Here is a 19,470-nt window from a genome sequence, read left to right as displayed (position 1 = left end):
ACCTGTTTATGCTCTCTGTATGTGTGTATATATATCTCCTCAATATATGTATGCATCTGTATGCATCCGAAGAAGTGGGCTGTAGTCCACGAAAGCTTATGCTCTAATAAATTTGTTAGTCTCTAAGGTGCCACAAGTACTCCTGTTCTTCTTTTTGCGGATACAGACTAACACGGCTGCTACTCTGAAAACTATTAACAATATTTATTTAGGTTTTTTGTTTGTTTTACAATATTAGGTGTATTAGATATATTTAACATTAAACTACCAGGACATTTAACAACCACGTCCATTTCCACTATAACAGAAACTCCAGCCTTCAGACGATATGATAATACATCATCACATGTGAAAAGATAAAGTGTGTTCAGGGAAGGGGAGAGAGAGATTTCACAGAGATTAAAATCACTAGCAGGAACAGTTCTGCTGCAAAGGCGGTGGGTTGTCTGTGAGTCGCATGTTCTTCCCAGAACTGCCTCTGGACGGGTCAGACTCTATACTCTCCGACATCTTTTCACAGATTATATCCACTAGGCGCTCAAAGACCTGTCTCACATTGATGTTCTCTTTGGCACTGGCATCAAAATAATCAAAACCTGTGAAGGAAGCAAAAAAAAATAAGTCCGATTATAGAAAGAATGCTTGAAGCAAATGTAATGGTCTGTTTAAAACACCAACAACTTATTTTGTATTCATTTGGTAGCCAAGAAACACTTCAGAATTCCAGGACATCCAAGCAGATTGAAGCTGCCTGTCCTGCCTCAGCTGAGTGAATCTAAGGGGCGAGGCTAACTCTTAATACTACCATGGCGAAGAGCTTTCTAAGCAGTGCTGATGAGAAGGCCCCTAAAGCATTGCTCCCTTCTGATCAGAGAACAATTAAGGTTGGAATTATGTGAAGTTATTGATGATTCAAGGGTTGCTTTTTTTTTTTCTAGCATGCCTTTGGTATCCTGCACCCATGAAGCAGTCAGCCATGACACCACCCAGGTCAACCTTCCTGCCCACTCAGATCAAATCGAGGAGCTTAGCCCTCCTTAATTACGAATTTGAATTCTTGCGTGAGACTTCAGCCCAGTGCCTCAGCCATGAGCAGAATATCAATGCACTGAACCAACACTGTCAGCTCCTACAATTCTTTATCTTTCCATTCCCAGAAGTCTCGGAGACTAATCATTATTTACAAGAATTATGTTGTTACTTCTGTTCTTCCTACTATTATATTGTCTACAGCAAGAAGTCAAACTACCATATAAATAATCTGCTTTGCAAGAAATTACAATCCATGGTGATTTGTATCATGAGCTTTTGTAGCACATCAGCTCTCGTGTCCCATTACTAAACCAAGGAAAAGAAAAGCCCATTTAACTGACTAGTTTGCCTTCATTTTGTCACTCCAAGTCTCATTGTTTCAATCTGTAAAATAACAAGTAAGTTTCTAAACACACTTATCACTTCAGAATCATTTTTTTGAGAAGGTTCCTCAATTTTAACAGGATAAAATACCTAGCAGCGCCAATACCGACAGTAAGCCATTGGGTGTAACTATGCAACTTGAATCATTAGACCGGTAGTTCTCAAACTTTTGTACTGGTGACCCCTTTCACATAGCAAGCCTCTGAGTGCGACCCCCCCTTATAAATTAAAAACACTTTTTAACATATTTAACACCATTATAAATGCTGGAGGCAAAGCAGGGTTTGGGGTGGAGGCTGACAGCTCGCGCCCCCCCTCCCATGTAATAACCTCGCAACCCCCTAAGGGGTCCCAACTCCAAGTTTGAGAACCCCTGCATTAGACAATTTGAAGAGATCAACTTTTAAAATTGGTTCTTAGTGACAGTAATATAATAACCTGTCAACAAAAAACAAGAGACTCCAGATAAATAAACTTCTGCCATCAAGGATACCTCAGCTTGTTTAACTTTTAGTCACTGGGGGGCTGATTCCTGAAATGCACAGAACAGGAAAGACAAAGGGGACAAAGGTAATTTTAAGCCATCTTCATGGACTGTCCTGCAGCCTAGAATCCTCATAGTATAATAGTAGGATTTTATGTTTGTATTTTGTATAATTACAATGAAGGATAAAGAATAATAATGTAGCATGTATTAAACGTATTGCTGTATGATTTGACCATATTCTGCCAGCCACCCTTTCTGAAAGCCGAAAGGAATGGCCTAATGGGCCATTGGTAAAGATGCATCAGCCAGAATCTATATCTGAGCTGATTTCAAGGTGGCAACAGACCTTTTAGGGTCACCACTTTGTTGTAGGTTTAGTATTTTAAAATAAGTAAAAGAATGCCATGGTTGTTTTCTCTTGTAATGCAATTTGATGTTCCTGTTCAAATGTTTTGTGTAAATCAATTCTGTGTTGTGTGGGAATGAGGAATGAGTGTGTTGAGATAAGTGTGAAGGTCATCACCGAACCAGATGTTCTAGGGAGAAACCGAGGACAGATGTAAGGGCGCCAGAAGATTGCAACATGCCCCTATTGAGATGTCAGAGGAGGGCAGATTGATGACTCTAAAGATGAGACAGGCACCTATCAATGGGGATAAGATAGCTGTGATCATACCAGCATGGAGTAACTCCCTGAGAGACTTAATGAAAGAACAAAATAAAGAATGAGGAGGACAATTTAAGAAAACAAGCACTCATCAGACAATTGATTACAGCATGACGATGCAAAACTCATTGGTCCCAATGAAGGAAAATCACTATATAAACAGGATGCCTTGCCATGAAACTTTGGGTTTGTCCTGCCAAGACTTCCCCGGAGCATCGTGTCACGACCAACAGAAGCTGTCTCCTACCTACCCGTGATCAACCTAGCAGGCCACTAGATTGATCCGGACTCTGGACTGGTAACTATAACATCGACTGGCGGGACAGTGTGTCTGTGTGTGATTGAATGCATATGCTAATTGTTGTATCTTCAATAAATGCGGCGTATTGCCTTTTCCCCTGAAAAAGATCCTGTGTGCTTATAAGCATAACAATAACACTTGGTGCTTCTATGATGGGGGAATATGTATATACATATTATACACACCTGGGTTGGGGTTGAAATAAGCCCAGGAGTATGCAGTTTGATATATTTCATCCAGACCTATTTAAATGTTTTCGTCACAGATGTTGAGGGAAAATATTAATGAAAATTCTGCTTATTACTAAATAGACAATGCTGTAGTGGACCAGATCCATTACATGTGGACCAGTATTCAGTTTTTGACAGTGGTCAGGAATGGATGCGTACAGAGGAAGGTTCAAGTAACCAACTATGGCATGACTCACCCACAAGGGAATTTTTGGCCTAACTTCAGGCATGTCCTGATGCACGAAAGCTTAACACCTTAATACATTTGTATTGTAGGATCAATAATTATTGTCCTAAAAATATTAAAGGCCTGCTCCATCAATATTCCTGTTCATGGCTGAAGTCAAAGGTAGTCCCAAGGATTCAAGATGAGCCTCCAATTGATAACTTGATTAAGTTAATCAATGCAGACTCTTCACCTCAAGCAGACATTGACCAAGTACATCATCTCAGATTATTTTATTGCTCCTATAAATGGTTAGAGAAACATGCATAAGCATAACGTTTACATGAAGGCATTAATATGAAAGCTAACAGTTTAAGCAGGCAATAACCAATTAATCAAACTTCTTTCCCCTCACAAAGTAATTTCAGATAACATTGTACATAATGCCACATCAGCACTTAGAAAAACTGCCTGATAAAATCTGAAATATTTTAAAATAGACAATGTTTCATACATTATGAGGCTTGAGCAGACTGGAAGTGCCAGGAGCCTCCAGAAACATAATTAGTTTTTGCTTTCTTCTGCCAGTGGGGATATATTTCTTCTTGCTGCCTTTGACAAGGTCAGGGATAGGTCAAGAGGTGCAAGTGTGAATTCTTAATTAAAGTAGTTTTGTATTGATGTAATCAGTTCTTATGGAGACAACATGTGCAGTATGTATGCATGCAGACAAGACGCCCTTTGAAATATTCCAGACATAAGGATTTAGACTCAAGATATCAGGAATTTTTTGCTAATGAAAAAAACAGATGAACATCTTAGAAAAAAAAAATAGAAGATGGGATAGTAGCTCAAACAGAACTTCACATTTGGTTGTAATATGTTTAGGCATTAGGGTCCAAATTTTCAATCACTCAAAGCTAAATTATTCTTGAAAAATATGCAAGCACCCATGCAAACTATGTAAAACATGCAGTTGTGGATGCAAGCTAGGTATCTGTTTTGCAAATGTTTATATTTTCAGGTGCATACTTGGTGCTTGTGTGTGAGAAGAGGACCCATTATCTCTTTTGCAAACTAAACATGCATTTGTTTATTTCATTAGTACTGTACTTAATAAGGCTTCTGTTTTTCAGTGTTTATTTTTAGCAATTTTTGAGTTTTATGTAGATGTCCACAATCGGGATGTCGGGGCTCTCTCTTTTATTAAACTGTAATGAGTTAAAGTATAGTAAATATATTATTCATTATATTAGTATATGCTGTAATGAGTAAGCTCTTTGTAATGTTCCCTAGTGTGCTTTAATGTAGGGCTGTTTCATACAGCTCTACATTAAAGTGCACTAGGGAACCTTTAGTGAGCACCAGCAGGGTCTACATGGACCAATTAATGTGCAACATATTAGTGCGCTTTAGAAATCACACCTTTGTAGTGCATATTACTGCCTTATGTAGACAAGCCCTTAGATGCAAGTAACTATTTCCAGAGTTTTTCTGGTGTTTCTTGGATAAATACCAATTTCATTCTTTTTGTATTGGGAGTATTTTATCGATATGAAATTCAGAAGCCCTAACAATAGACCACTACTAAAAAGTAATTAGAATTACAGGAAAAGGCAGCTATTATTTGCATTATGGTAGGACCCGAAGGCTCCAATCTTGATTGTGCTAGGCACGGTTCAAGCATATTTAAGATACAGTCCCTCTCCCAAAGAGTTTACAATCCAAGGCCCTTATCCTGGAGATATTATAGCCATGCTTAGCTTTGTGCATATAAGTGCATATTGTACGTTGTTTGAGGTAGGGCTTTGTCTTTGTAGAGTGCCTAGTGCAATTGGCCACCTGCTCCAGGACTGGGGCTGCTAGGCAAATTATAAATAATATCCATAACTGAGGTTTGTCCACAACTTCCTCAAGGTCACACATTGAACCAGTGATAAAGCTAGACATACAATTGGGCTCCAGTTCCCTGCTTTTAACAATAGAGTACTATCCCTCCAATTAATAATAGAACCCAACGCTACAGATTTGAGAATTGAGTACAGTAGGAGATTTTAATAAAACTGGGGTGATAACAATTCCCGTAAGTGCCCAAAGAACCTTCTCTTTCCTGCAAACCTAAACAAATATTTACAGTAACCCCTTCTACAAGGGTCTCCGGGAAACAGCATTAATTGAAGTCAATTTTAACAAGATTGATCAGATCAGTAGAAATCCTAACGAGACTATGGTGATGTAGTTAAAACATCACACACAAGACCTGATTCTTCAAAGATTTGCACACATGCTTAACTTTAAGCATGCAAGTACTTCCACTGGATTCAGTAGGACTACGCACATGCTTCAAGTTAAGCACACACATTACTCTTTGCAGAATTGGAGCCTTCCTATAGCTGCCTCTTGTATATTTTACCCATAATGCTTTGTAGCATTTACTCTGAAACTTTCTATATTACATTCTTTGTCTTAAGTACAGATATAGGAAACAATATTAAATAGATGAGAAATTGGGATGCATATCCTACATTCTGGTGTTCATTCTAAAATCTTTATTCCAAACTCAGCTTCTTCCAGAAGAAACTGCTCCCTTTCTTCTAGCAATCAGGTGATGTCACTTCTATATATGGGCAGGAAGCACAGTAAGGGCAGGTCTACATTAACCCCCCAATTCGAACTAAGGTACGCAACTTCAGCTACGTGAATAATGTAGCTGAAGTTCGAAGTACCTTAGTTCGAACCTACCTCGGTTCAGACGCAGCAGGCAGGCTCCCCCGTCGACTTCGCGGTACTCTTCTCGCCGAGCTGGAGTACCGCAGTCGACGGCGAGCACTTCCGGGTTCGACTTATCTCGTCCAGACAAGACGCGATAAGTCGAACCCAGAAGTTCGATCGCTCGCCGCCGAACTACCGGGTAGTGTAGATCTACCCTAAGTAACTGTGATAGTTCTCGGGGTACCCAGGACGGTGAATCACCTTGTTATCCTCTGCCTCCAGCATGAGGGAGACTTGCTTGTGCTTAGCTGGGTGGCAGCTTCCTGACACCACCAGCCAGTTAGCCAGTCAAGCACTCTCCTCTGGATGATGTGTGCCTTCATTTTGCCTTGCAGGTTAACAACAGGTGCATCCCAGTCCCAGAGCCCCTTTGCAGCGTCCTCCTGTAGTGTCCAGCCCCTTATCCACTGAAGACCCACAGAAATACCACGTCTGCTGTCCCCAAGGGAACAGTGTACACACCAGCTTGTATGATTCAACTCAGGATCAGAACCTCACTTAATATCACAGCACTTAGATATACTTGTAGCGAAAGCAAAGATAAAATTATCATCAAAGATTCAAGAGATAGCAAGTAAGGATAATGGACACAAAAGGTTAGGTATAAAACAAAATCATAATTCACTTTCTCGAGACTAAACAGGCTTACCAGCTGTCTAAAGAAGTTTACCTCACCCCCCCCAAAAGTCCTCTGCAACCAAGGCTGGTTGTGATCCCATTTTCATGAATCTAAACGCATTGCATGTTTATTTCTTAGGTGCAGGATGAGGGTGTGGGAGGGCATCATTTTTGCCTTCTACTTATATCCCCAAAGTTCATTGTCTGTATTTTGACACTATATAACCGTTTCCCCTCACCCCACCTTATTTGTTTTCCTGAATGTTCTTCCCTATTGACTTCACATCTCGCTATTGACTTTGCATGTAAATGTATATCCATTGTGTTAGCTTGCAATGCTTAATTTACATCTCTCAACAGGTGAATAAACATTTCTTATCTGTGAGAAAACATGTCTGGCAACCCTGCCTTGATACAGACTTTAAAACGTATTTTCAGTATACCGTATAAACACATAATTCCTTATATAGTATCTGTACATACAGTTCACTATGATATTAATGACCAGTGTGACCCTGGCTTTCATTTAAGTCCTCACATTAGCTTCTTTGGTGAACATTAAGGTACATACCAGAACCAGGACACTCCTGTATCCCCCTTGCTAGCTGGCATTAAGGAATTCTTGGGTTACAGTAACTACTGGATTTTTTTGCTCCACTCTAAAAAACAATTTATAATCTCTGATAAATTGCAAAAAAAAAAAAAAAAAAAATTAAAATTGGGTGTAAAAGCAACTTTAAATTCTGAAAATGACACTGTAGTACTCAGCAGAGTGGTATATAATATTTAACTAGACCATTATCTTATTTGCAGCACTGATATTGTACCGTTGGAAGAACTTTTTAATATACAAGTAAAAAGGAACACATTATAAAAAGAAAAGAAGGGAAGCTTTAACACATACCTAACTGATCAGCCAGATGTTTACCCTTTTCCAGAGGAATGATTCTTTCATCCTCCATGTCACACTTGTTTCCAACCACAATGACTTGTGCATTATCCCAGGAATAGGTCTTGATCTGAGTGGCCCTATAGCAGGACAGAGAAAATAGATAATGTATTGTCAGTAGTGCCAAAGAATGTTATATGTTAATTTATAATGAAAATAAATACTTATAAACATTAAACCCAATTCCAACTGTAGAGCAGCTGTTGATTAAAAGGTAAATTACCAAATATATATAAGGCAGCAATGCAACATTTTAAAGTATATGAATTATGATAGATTCTATTTTATTATCCGAATACTTTGTATACAAAGTTAATGTACCAATAAAGTTTCCCAGTCACATTTTTTAAATATTTTAAACATTGTGGGAACAGAATAAAAAGCTGAATTCAGTAGTTTCATTTTATACATTTTAGGAAAATTAACACAACTTCTATGGCCTCTTCTGCTTGTATAAATCAGTCAGTGATCATAGAATACCAGGGTTGGAAGGGACCTCAGGAGGTCATCTAGTCTAACCCCCTGCTCAAAGCAGGACCAATCACCAGACAGATTTTTGCCCCAGATCCCTAAATGGCCCCCTCAAGGATTGAGCTCACAACCCTGGGTTTAGAAGGCCAATGCTCAAACCACTGAGCTATCCTGCATTTACACCAACTAAGGCTCTGTCCCCTAAAGAGAAGAATATATAATAGATGTACACTTAGGGTAACCAGATGTCCCCATTTTATAGGGACAGTCCCAGTTTTTGGGTCTTTTTCTTATATAGGCTCCTATTACCCCGCATCCCCTGTCCGATTTTTCACATTTGCTTTCTGGTCACCCTATGTAAACTACTATTCAGAATGAAGCACAATATACGGTACAAGATACGACAAAAATAACCCAGAACTGAATCACAAATTCAATGCCTCTGGACAAATAAATGATGCTTAATTTGCGATTGCTATTATTTTATTTTTATACAATTTGTTAGAAAAGAGAACGCAGTAGATGTAATATTTAGGATTTTAGTAAAGTTTTTGAAATGGTTTTTCATGAACTCATACTGAAAAACAGAATCATCTTGAGTAGAGTAGGAAAGCGGTCATGTGGACTAAATACTGGCTAAAAACCTGTAAAAAAAAAAAAAAGTAAAAAAACAAATGTATCAAATTGGGGGGAAATGGGATTTAGTGAAAGATTAGCTCATATGTATAGCTTGACTAAGGGATGTCTAATGCAGCAATGAGCAGACGTGATAGTCTGCAAGTATCTGATGATGGTTAACTACAAGGACTGAGGAATTATTTAGTGTGGTACACGGGGGACCACCTGTAGTAACTGAATAAATTTAGACTGAATATCTACATTTAAAACATCTAAAGTGCTTTCTGGCTTGGTATGTGGTGGAATTGGAATGGAGTTTATTGTGGAGCTGCGGCATCTAGGAGTGTTATGTTTTATGAAGTTTATACAGTAAGGCATGTGCTGAAATTGCTGAGGTTGCTAAGTTTCAGAGTAGCAGCCGTGTTAGTCTGTATCCGCAAAAAGAACAGGAAGAAGTGGGCTGTAGTCCACGAAAGCTTATGCTCTAATAAATTTGTTAGTCTCTAAGGTGCCACAAGTACTCCTGTTCTTTTTGAGGATGCTAATATGATCTTAACTACACCTCTACCTCGATATAATGTGACCCAATATAACACGAATTCTGATATAACACGGTAAAGCAGTACTCCGGGGGGGGGGGGGGGGGGGGGGGGGGGCCCCGCCCCCGGGCGGATCAAACCCCCCCCCCCCCCGGAGTACTGCTTTACCGTGTTATATCAGAATTCGTGTTATATTGGGTCACATTATATCGAGGTAGAGGTGTAGTCAATTTCCTTGATTTTCAGTGAATGCATTGATGGAAAATGCACTTGTGCAATCTCAACAGTAAGCTAACTAAGTTTTAGGAGTAGGAACAAGACTAAGAGTTGTGAGTTGGAAGATGATGTTTAATGGTGGTCAGATTTCAGGGATCAAATCTTGGCTTTAGACAATGTGTATATTGTCCCCAAAACACAAATCTAGGGGAAAGGAAAGTTATGCTGAGTCCTCATTTTAGCTCCCCAAATCAATGAAATTCACTCTTGCAGTCCCTCAACCCACTGAGCTGCAGAGGGGCATTCCAGGTGGGGCTTGGGAATGTGGTTGTGGCATACAAATATAAACAACCCAATAATAAAAAAAAATAATTAAAAAAGAGAGAGAGAGAGAGAGAGAGAGAGAAGGTCCTTAAAGTCAGGTTTCTAAGTTTGTATATACCTGAAGAATTGTTGTGATTTTCAAAAGAACTGAGCATCCAGCAGCTCCCACAGAATACAGGCTAACCAAAATAATTTTACCCCTTTTGACATGAGTTGTTAGCCAGTATTCAAGGTCTTGTGGATTGTTTCCATTAGGAAGAGAAACTGAGGCGAAGTCAGGTATTTCTTTGATGCAATCCTGTTTATTTACAAAAAATGTACACTAAATCCTTTGTCCCTGAATGTAGGAGGAATCAAATAGCAGGAGACGGTTTCTTTGTTCACAGTTTCAAGCCTCTTTTTAGCCAGCACTCTTCCCAAATGCTCTCTAGCTTTTTTCAGGGTCACGCTACAAGTGTTTCTCTGATTATCTCTGGGGTTTCCTTGCTGCCTTCTGTGAACATTGTAGTGTTTCTCTTGCTTCTCTTTGGGTACATCTATACTGCGTTCTTAAGTCAGTTTAGGTAACCTACATTAGCTAATTCATGTTAACCTAGTAGGGAAGACATGGCAATTTGGCTTTCAACTTACGTTAGTGCTACTGTGTCTTCACTGTTGTTAACCTGAGTTAGCTAACACAGGTTACCTAACCTGACTTAAGAACACACTTTATTCGCAGAGTACACGTACCCTTAAACATGCACATGCGCGCACACACAGCTGCAACAAAAAATACTGAGTCCCCTGTGTTTGCATTCAGACCCCAGTAAAACCCCTCTCTCACATAGCTCAGATTCCTAACTGGCCTTGTAAGTGGCCTGTGTTTTGGGTGGTGGCTCTTATTATTTCAGCTGTCTTTTCCATAAAGGAGCTTAATTACTTCTAACATTTGTCACGAATGAAGGGCATCCGGTACACCCAACAGCTTCAGCAAACTTTCACCCAATCCCAGCATAACAACATTACTTTTTCATCCATTTGCCAAAAGAGAGCCAGGATTCTACCCAAGTTTTTATTTCTATTTAGTTTACTTAAATTGCTTTCCCTTTAATAACATGGGGCTTGATTCCTTCAGCTTCTGATTCACAAAGAACCTCCAATGCTGATTCACTCTTGATAATTTAAGTTAATTGTGAACAGCCCTCTCTCCTCTCCCACAGAAATGTCAATTACATTATTCCATGAGTATCTGTTAAGCAGGGGTTCATTTTATTGTGCAAATTGCCTTAAATAAATAAACAGCACATTTGATTTGTAGATGAGGAAATTAGTCTAAACAAAGGCCCTTCCTTGAGTTCAGGCTGATTTTTCAAAATGCAAAAATTATACAGAATGATGCATTTTGAGGCTGACACATTTCCTAGCCTGTAAGGTGAAATTAACACCTGGGGTTTGATTTACGTTTGTTCTTTACTAACATGATTTTTTCCTCTTTTATTATGTTGCAGGTTGTTTTAATTCTTTTTTCTTGTATTCTGTGTCTGTACTGCTGATTCCTACCAGCAACTTATTTTTTCACTGGATGATTAATAGTTAAAAGGATGGCCAGGCTGAGGGTCTAGCAAAAGGGGACAGTGATACGGATGCAGTGCCTTGGGAGAGACTTAATGGAATTTCCTGAGTGCCTTGTTCTTGCATCTCGCTGATAGTACTAAGATAGGCAATATTCTCAAACCTTATAATATTCAATTACAAGATCCACAACCTTTTCAGAAGCATTCTCGGAAAATTGCTGTATCCGAGATAGAGGATGCACAATGTAATCTCCAGGAACTGCTAGCAAATAGAATGCTTGCTGAATTGTGCAGACTGTATCCCTCCCCCAAAGTGGTGGCCAGGATCTCTTGTTAATGTCTGACGAGTTCACCTGTGAATAGAGTGAGGCCACGTCTACACTACAAAATTAAGTCGACCTAACTTACGTCGGCATTCGGCCACCGCAGTAATTTCATTGTTTGTCTACACTTTGCTCCTTGTGTCGGTGGGGCCCGTTCTCACCAGGAGTGCTTGCACCTATTCAGCTTTCACTATGGGGCATTGTGGGACAGCTTCTGAAAGCCAGCAACAGTTGATGTAAGCAACACAGTGTCTACACTGACACTGTGTCGACCTAACTACATGGATATTGACTCTACGCCTCCGGTGGGGTTATTAAGTTGGTGTAGCAGGCGAGTTACGATGACGGGAAGTAAATTTTAGTGCACATACTTACATAGCTGGTACATGTCAGCTGCCTTGTGTCGACCTAACTCTGTAGCATAGACCAGGCTCAGTTCTCAAAACAATTTTAGACCTACCTGAAGAAACGAAGGATTCTGCTCTGATGACACTTCTTTGTTGTTGGATAATTTGAACATACATGCAGACGGTGTTCCACATCCCCTGGAACCTACACCCTGGAGATTCAATACACATTCTGTACATTTCCCAGAAGGTAGCACAAGCATGTGCTCCTGCACAGTGAGCCAAGCACCATTTTGAAAAAGGTGTAATTGTACTTTAAACTAGTGGGTGGCAATGGCAGGTGCTGTGAGGAGAGTAGCTGTCGCCACTGTCTTTCCTGGCCGGGTCTGCATGCGTTAGAGCCGCCATGGCTGCATAGGGGTGTCCAAGTCCCACACTGGGAGGGCGGCACTGCACACAAGGGCCCACAATTGTAGCATCCGCGCCTGGAACAGGGAAGGAGGTATGGTGGAGGCGGAGCGGGCAGCGAGACAGGAGGTCTCTGGGGAGAAATGGGGGGTGGTTGGGAGATGGGGGCTTGGCACAGCCCTGCATCACTGGTGGGTGGTTACTGTGGAGGTGTTAGTAGAGCCCAGAAAATCCGCGGATATCCGCTTTATATCCGCGGATTGTGGATATCCAAGGACAATTTTTGTGAATTGCAGATTGGATGCAGATACAAATTTTGTATCCATGCAGAGCTCTACCTTTGACTAGTAACATTTTTCCTTGCAAAGGCCTAAAACTCTTCTCCTAATGATCCATAAATGTATTCATTAGATTCCACAGAAACAAATTATCTTGAATCAGATGGAAGTGCACCACCTAATTTACATGTTTTTAGCTTCTTGCCTTAAGAAAAAAATGCTTCTTTCAAGGACACACAGCAAGCTTTACTCAAAATCATATTAAAAAAATCACAGCCGTGAACAACCTGTATGCATTCTGTCAAAGTCTTACAGATAATCTTTTTATACAAGAGAAAATGTTGAAATCCTGTACCCAGATGTCATTTCTAAAATAAGTGAAAATGCTTTGTTTTCAAATAAGTTTGAAAGGTTCCCACTGGATTTAAAGGAAGTGTTCTTGAATGCTTTGGATTTATTCCCGATGGCTAAGGTGTCAGCCAACCTATCATATCACACTGCATTTGAGACAGAATGTTTTATTTACACTATGGTTTATTTACTGTGTTTGGACACAACACTTCACTAACCAGGCAGAATATCATGGCACTTGGAGGAGGGAATAGATGCCTGGGACCACCTCCAGTGACTTATGGGGTAATAACATGGTGTAACTGAAGGGTGAATTTGACACTTGACCTTTAAATATTGTCTGGCACTTGTCTAATTTCAGAGGGAATTATACTCAGCACCTCAAAGGCTCAGGCTCAAAATGTACATCTATTGACTTTACACAGCACTGTACCATCTGTGATGTAACTCATGTACTTCTAGACACGACACAGTAAAAACAGTCTGTGAAGACGTTTTAGCCCATAACACATTTTAATTTTTTCCTTTGTAATGTGTTATTCAGAAATCCTTCTGCCAAATCTTTTTTGGTTTCTCAGGGCTTGTCTATATTTATGCGCTGGTTCGGCGGCAGGCAATCGAACTTCTGGGTTCGATTTATTGCGTCTTGTCTGGACGCGATAAATCGAACCCAGAAGTGCTCCCCGTCGACTCCAGTAATCCTGCTCGGCGCGAGGAGTACGCGGAGTTGATGGGGGAGCCTGCCTGCCGTGTCTGGACTGCGGTAAGTTCGAACTAAGATACGTCGACTTCAGCTACGTTATTCACATAGCTGAAGTTGCGTACCTTAGTTCGAATTGGGGGGGGGATTAGTGTAGACCAGGCCTCAGTGTTACGTGCCCTCTTCTTTAATTCCCATAGATTTCTAAATAATGTTCTAGTTAAGTGCTGGCAAAATAAAGGCTCAATAAAAATGTCTATAAATACATGGAGCTGGCCAGAAGCCTTGCAGATGTCAGCATGGTTGTAGAAAATTGCCTGGTGTTACCACACCTAAATACCAGTAGGAACAGAGGTAATTCCATGATCAGGCCACAACCTCTTAGCTAAAGTATGAAACACTGCTGTCTCTTGGGAATCCAAGTGCAACCTGTAGTAAGGTCTGAGAATCTCTTAGGAAAGGGCTGGATATACTCTACCAACATAAGGAGCGATCACAAAGAGAAGGTTACTCACCCTGTGCAATAACTGAGGTTCTTCGAGATGGTTGTCCCTGTAGGTGCTCCACTTTAGATGAATCTGCGCCCCTGCGCTTGTCATCGGAGATTTGTAGTAGCAATGCCTGGTTGGGTCGCACATGTGCTTGTCCCAGTCTCATGCAGCCTCAGGCAGTTACATAGCGCCATCGGATCAGTCCTTCCTGGGTCCCGTCTCTACCGCAGTCTCAAGTGTGAAAACTCCAAAGTAGAGGGTAAGAGGAAGGGTACAGGAGCACCCACAGAGACAACCATCTCTAAGAAGCTGTTACTGCACAGGGTACATAACCACCTCTTCTTCTTCTTTTTCAAGGAGTGTCTCTGTGGGTGCTCCATTTTAGGTGACAGAAAAGCAGTGCCCCTTGGTGTAAGGAAGGGGCTTCAGAGTTGCAGTCGTGGCAGATGATAAAACCATAAGTTCGAATAGAGCATCTGATGATGAATGCTGCTCTGTGGCATAATGTTGTGTGAATGTATGGGCTGATGCCCATGTTGCCGCTTTGCAGATGTCCATAATGGGGACATTGTTGAGGAAGACTATTGAGACAGAAAGTGCTCTGATGGAGTGTGTGTGGGTCCCAGTGGGGGTGGTAGCTGTTGTTGATGATAACTAGGGCTGTCAAGCAACTAAAAAAATTAATCGCGCTGTTAAACAGTAATAGAATACCATTTATTTACATATTTTTGGCCATTTTCTACATTTTCAAATATATTGATTTCAATTATAACACAGAATACAAAGAGTACAGTGTTCACTTTATATTTATTTTTTATTCCAAATATTTGCACTGTAAAAAACAAAAGAAATAGTATTTTTCAATTCCCCTAATACAAGTACTGTAGTGCAATTTCTTTATCATGAAAGTTGAACTTACAAATGTAGAATTATATACAAAAAATAACTGCATTCAAAAATAAAACAATGTAAAACTTTAGAGCCTACAAGTCCACTCAGTACCCGCTCAGACAAACAAGTTTGGTTACAATTTGCAGGGGATAAAGCTGCCCACTTTATCCCCTGGAAAAATATATATATATTTCTTGTTTACAATGTCACCTGAAAGTGAGGACAGGCGTTCGCATGGCACTATTGTAGCCGGAGCCGCAAGATATTTATGTGCCAGATGCGCTAAAGATTCATATGTCCCCTCATGCTTCAACTACCATTCCAGAGGACATGTGTCCATACCGATGACGGGTTCTGCTCTATAATGATCCAAAGCAGAGCAGACTGACACATGTTCATTTACATCATCTGAATCAGATGCCACCAGCAGAAGGTTGATTATCTTTTTTGGTGGTTCGGGTTCTGTAGTTTCTGCATCTGAGTGTTGCTCTTTTAAGACTTTTGAAAGCATGCTCCACACCTCATCCCTCTCGGATTTTGGATGACACTTCAGATTCTTAAACCGTGGGTTGAGTGCTGTAGCTATTTTTAGAAATCTCACATTGGTACCTTCTTTGTGTTTGGTCAAATCTGCTGTGAAAGTGTTCTTAAAACGAACAGGTGCTGGGCCATCATCCAAGATTGCTATAACATGAAATATATGGCAGAATGAAGGTAAAACAGAACAGGAGACATACAATTCTCCCCCAAAGAGTTCAGTCTCAAATTTAATTAAAGCATTACTTTTTTTTAAATGAGCATCATCAGCATGGAAGCATATCCTCTGGAATGGTGGCCGAAGCATACAACGTTTAGCATATCTGGCACGTAAATATTTTGCAATGCTGGCTACAAAAGTGCCATGAGAACACCTGTTCTCACTTTCAGGTGACATTGTATACATTCTCCCATAAATGTATACAAACTTGTTTGTCTTAGCGATTGGCTGAACAAGAAGTAGAACTGAGTGGATTTGTAGGCTCTAAAGTTTTACATTGTTTTGTTTTGTTTTTTGAGTGCAGTTATGTAACAAATAAAATCTACATTTATAAGTTACACTTTCATGATAAAGAGATTGCACTACAGTACTTGTACGAGGTGAATTAAAAAATACTATTTCTTTCATTTATCATTTTTACAGTGCAGATATTTATTAAAAATATTAAAAAATGATATAAAATGAGCACTATATACTTTGTATTCTGTGTTGTAATAGAAACCAATATATTTGAAAATGTAGAAAAACATCCACAATATTTAATAAATTTCAGTTGGTATTCTATTAACAGTGCAATTAATTGTGATTAATTTTTTTAAACGCGATTAATTTTTTTTGAGTTAATCGTGTAAGTTAATTAATCAACAGCCCTAATGATAACAAAAGTCAATGCAGCAGGAGATCTATTTAGACAGTCTCTGTTTAGATATGGTGTCTCCCTTATAACATTCAATGATGGAGAGAAATAATGTTGGTGATTTTCTGCAAGTCTTTGTCCTTTCAATGTAAAAAGCTAGCGCTCTTCAGACCTCCAGGGCGTGGAGCTCTGCTTCTCATTTATTCTCATGACATTTGGGGAAGAACGTCAGGAGATGAATGGGCCGACTCAGATGGAATGAGTAAGCAGCCTTAAGTAAGAACTTGGGATGTGGTCTTAAAGTAACTTTGTTTTTGAAAAATGTTGCATATAGGATGTGTGCCATGAGGATCCCCAGTCCCCCCACTCATCTGGCGGATGTGATAGCGACGAGGAAGGCCACCTTCACCGAGAGGTGGAGAAGTGAACAGGTCACTAGTGGTTCAAAAGGGGGCTCCAGTAAGGCCTCGCAACACTAGATTGAGGTCTCACGATGGAGCAGGGTCTTGTATTTTGGGGTAAAGGTTACAAAGGCCCCCGAGAGAACATTTGGTGGTCGGGTGGGCAAAGATCAAGAACTCGTCCACCTTGTAGTAGAACGCTGTCATTTCTGCGAGGTGTACTCTGATCGAGTTCATGGAGAAAGCCCATTTCTTAACTTCCAATATATAGTCCAGTACCAATGGTAGAAGAGAGGAAGTTGCCATGATTTGTCTATTTTGGCACCATGTATGGAACCTCTTCCATTGTGTTAGCTAAGTATGTCGCGTACTTGGTCTTCGAGTGTTTAAAAGAATGTCCCTTACCTCCTCTGAACAGACCATTTCACAGTCTCAGAGCTATGGAGTAGCCACGCCTTCATGTGGAGTCTTGCCAGGTTCGGGTGGTGGACCTGGTCCGCATCCTGAGACAGGAGAGGAGGTAGAAGTGGAAGAGTGGCTGGTGGTAAGGAAACCATGTTTGTCTGGGTGACATGGGGGTTATCAAGATGACTCTGCAGTTGTCTGTCCTGATCTATGACCCTGGATAGGAGAGGGGTCGGAAGGGGTTCCGGTAGGAGTGCCATCCCATTTGAGGAGAAAAGCATCGCCTAGAGCAGTGTTTTTCAAAGTTCGGGACACAACCCAGTACTGGGTCGTGGCATGGAAGGCACTAGGTCGCCATACTCAGCACCCAGGTGCTGCCCAGCTAACTGCCTACCTGCTCCTACACTGCGCTGCCCCCTGGAAGCAGCCAGAAGTGGGTCCAGCTTCTAGGCAAGGGGGCCATGGGGCTCCGCGTGCTGACCCCACCTCAAGCATCTGGCCTATGGGAGCTTGCGTGCCTCCGCCTAGGAGCCAGACCTGCTGCTGTCTGCTTCCGGGGCACAGCGTGGTACAGGCAGGAAGCCTGCCTCTGCACCCCAGCTGTGCCGCTGACCGGGAGTCACCGGAGGTAAGTCCGTGCCCCAACCCAACGCCTCATTCCCCTGCCCCAGCCCTGAGCCCCCCCAAACCTGGAACCCCTTCCTGCACGCCAAACCCTGCAACCCCAGCCCAGAGCCCTGATCCCCTCCTGCACCCCAACTCTCTGCCCCAGCCCTGACCCCCTCCCACACCCCAAACCCCTCATCCCCAGCTCCGGTGGGTCGCAGGCATCAGCAATTTTTTTCAACTGGGTCCCCAGAAAAAAAGTTTGAAAACCACTGACCTAGAGAATGGGGCCCCAATCCTGCTCTGGAACAGAAGTGTGGGCACTTGGCATTTTGGATTGTTGCAAAAAGTTCTATAGCTGGGAACCCCCATTGTTTAAATATGCTCTGTAGTACTCCAGTGTTTATTTCTCACTTGTGGTCCTGGGAAAATGTTCTGCTCCGTGCATCTGCAGTGGTGTTTTGGCATTCTGGTAGGTAGGAGGCTGAGATGTTGAGGCTGACGCACCAACTCCATAGCATACATTGCGAACTGCCCTTAGCTCCAGTAGGTTTATATGTAGTGTGGAGCCCGACGGGGACCAGTTGCCTTCGATCGTGTGATTGTGCAGGTGCACCCTCCAACCTAGCAGGGAAGCATCCATTGTGAGTATTATTGCTGGAAGGTTCTGCGCGAAGGGGACTCCTGCGCAAACATTGTTTGGCTGTGTCCACCAATGTAGAGAGTTTTTTACTTTGGTTCTCATCGTTAGATGTTTGTTTATGCTGTATCTGTGTGGAACATACACTATCCAGTGCCAGCCTTGCAGACATCACATGAGCAGTCTGGCATATTTGATGACAAATGTCCTTGCGGACATGTGACCTAACAGTTGGAGGCAGGTCCTGTCCAATATCTGGGGACTGGCTAGTGGCATGGTGATTAGATTTACTAGAGTTGTAAATAGGTGTCATGGCAGCGAGGCTGTAGCCTCCAGAGAGTTGAGGTAGGCCCCGATGAACTCCAGTCTCTGGACAGTTGTGAATGTTGATTTCTGTTTGTTTATTTATAGGCCTAGACGTGTGAAGAGAACTATTGTCTCTTGAATAGCTTCTTGTGCCTTTTCTCCTGTCAATGCTTTGAATAAACAATCATCCAAATAGGGGAATATTATCTTGTCTGCGGAGGTGGGCAGACACCACCACAAGAACTTTCAAGGATACCCGTGGTGCAGTGGAAATGGTCTGCTCCTAGAACAAACCTGAGGAACTTCCTGTGTGAGTGATGTATTGTTTCATGAAAAGATGCACCCTGGAAGTCAAAGGTCGAGAACCAGTCCCCCTCTTTCCAGTGCTGGAATTATGGTTGCTAGTGTAACCATCCTGAATCATTGGGTCTTCACCAATTTGTCAAGTCTTTTCAAGTTCAGAATGGGCCTCCATCCTCCAGGTTTTTTCTGGGTTAGAAAATAATGTGAATAGAAACCCTTCTCTCTGTGTTGTGTTGGTACTGGTTCTACTGCACATAGGTGTATCAGATGGTTTACTTCCTGTCACAGTAGATGTTCAT

The 19,470-nt window shown here is 41.4% G+C and overlaps 1 protein-coding gene across 3 annotated transcripts in view; it reads right to left on the bottom strand.

Moving 5' to 3' along the window:
* Window positions 1-168: 168 nt before the first annotated feature.
* RAB3B (RAB3B, member RAS oncogene family) overlaps window positions 169-19,470 on the bottom strand; it is a 148,586-nt gene continuing 129,284 nt past the window's right edge. For 2 of the 3 annotated variants that reach the window (XM_034780023.1, XM_034780024.1), the window contains 2 exons: window positions 7,562-7,686; window positions 170-596 (listed from right to left, as the gene is read on the bottom strand). In XM_034780023.1, the coding sequence (XP_034635914.1) occupies window positions 409-596; window positions 7,562-7,686 (313 nt within the window). In that variant the 3' untranslated portion in view covers window positions 170-408. Of the gene's footprint in view, window positions 597-7,561; window positions 7,687-19,470 lie in introns of all 3 variants that reach the window. The other variant, XM_034780026.1, reaches the window with a different exon arrangement.

This window comes from Trachemys scripta, chromosome 8 (genome assembly GCF_013100865.1).
Source record: "Trachemys scripta elegans isolate TJP31775 chromosome 8, CAS_Tse_1.0, whole genome shotgun sequence".
Lineage (NCBI taxonomy): Eukaryota > Metazoa > Chordata > Testudines > Emydidae > Trachemys > Trachemys scripta.
This window is presented reverse-complemented; position numbering and strand designations above follow the sequence as displayed.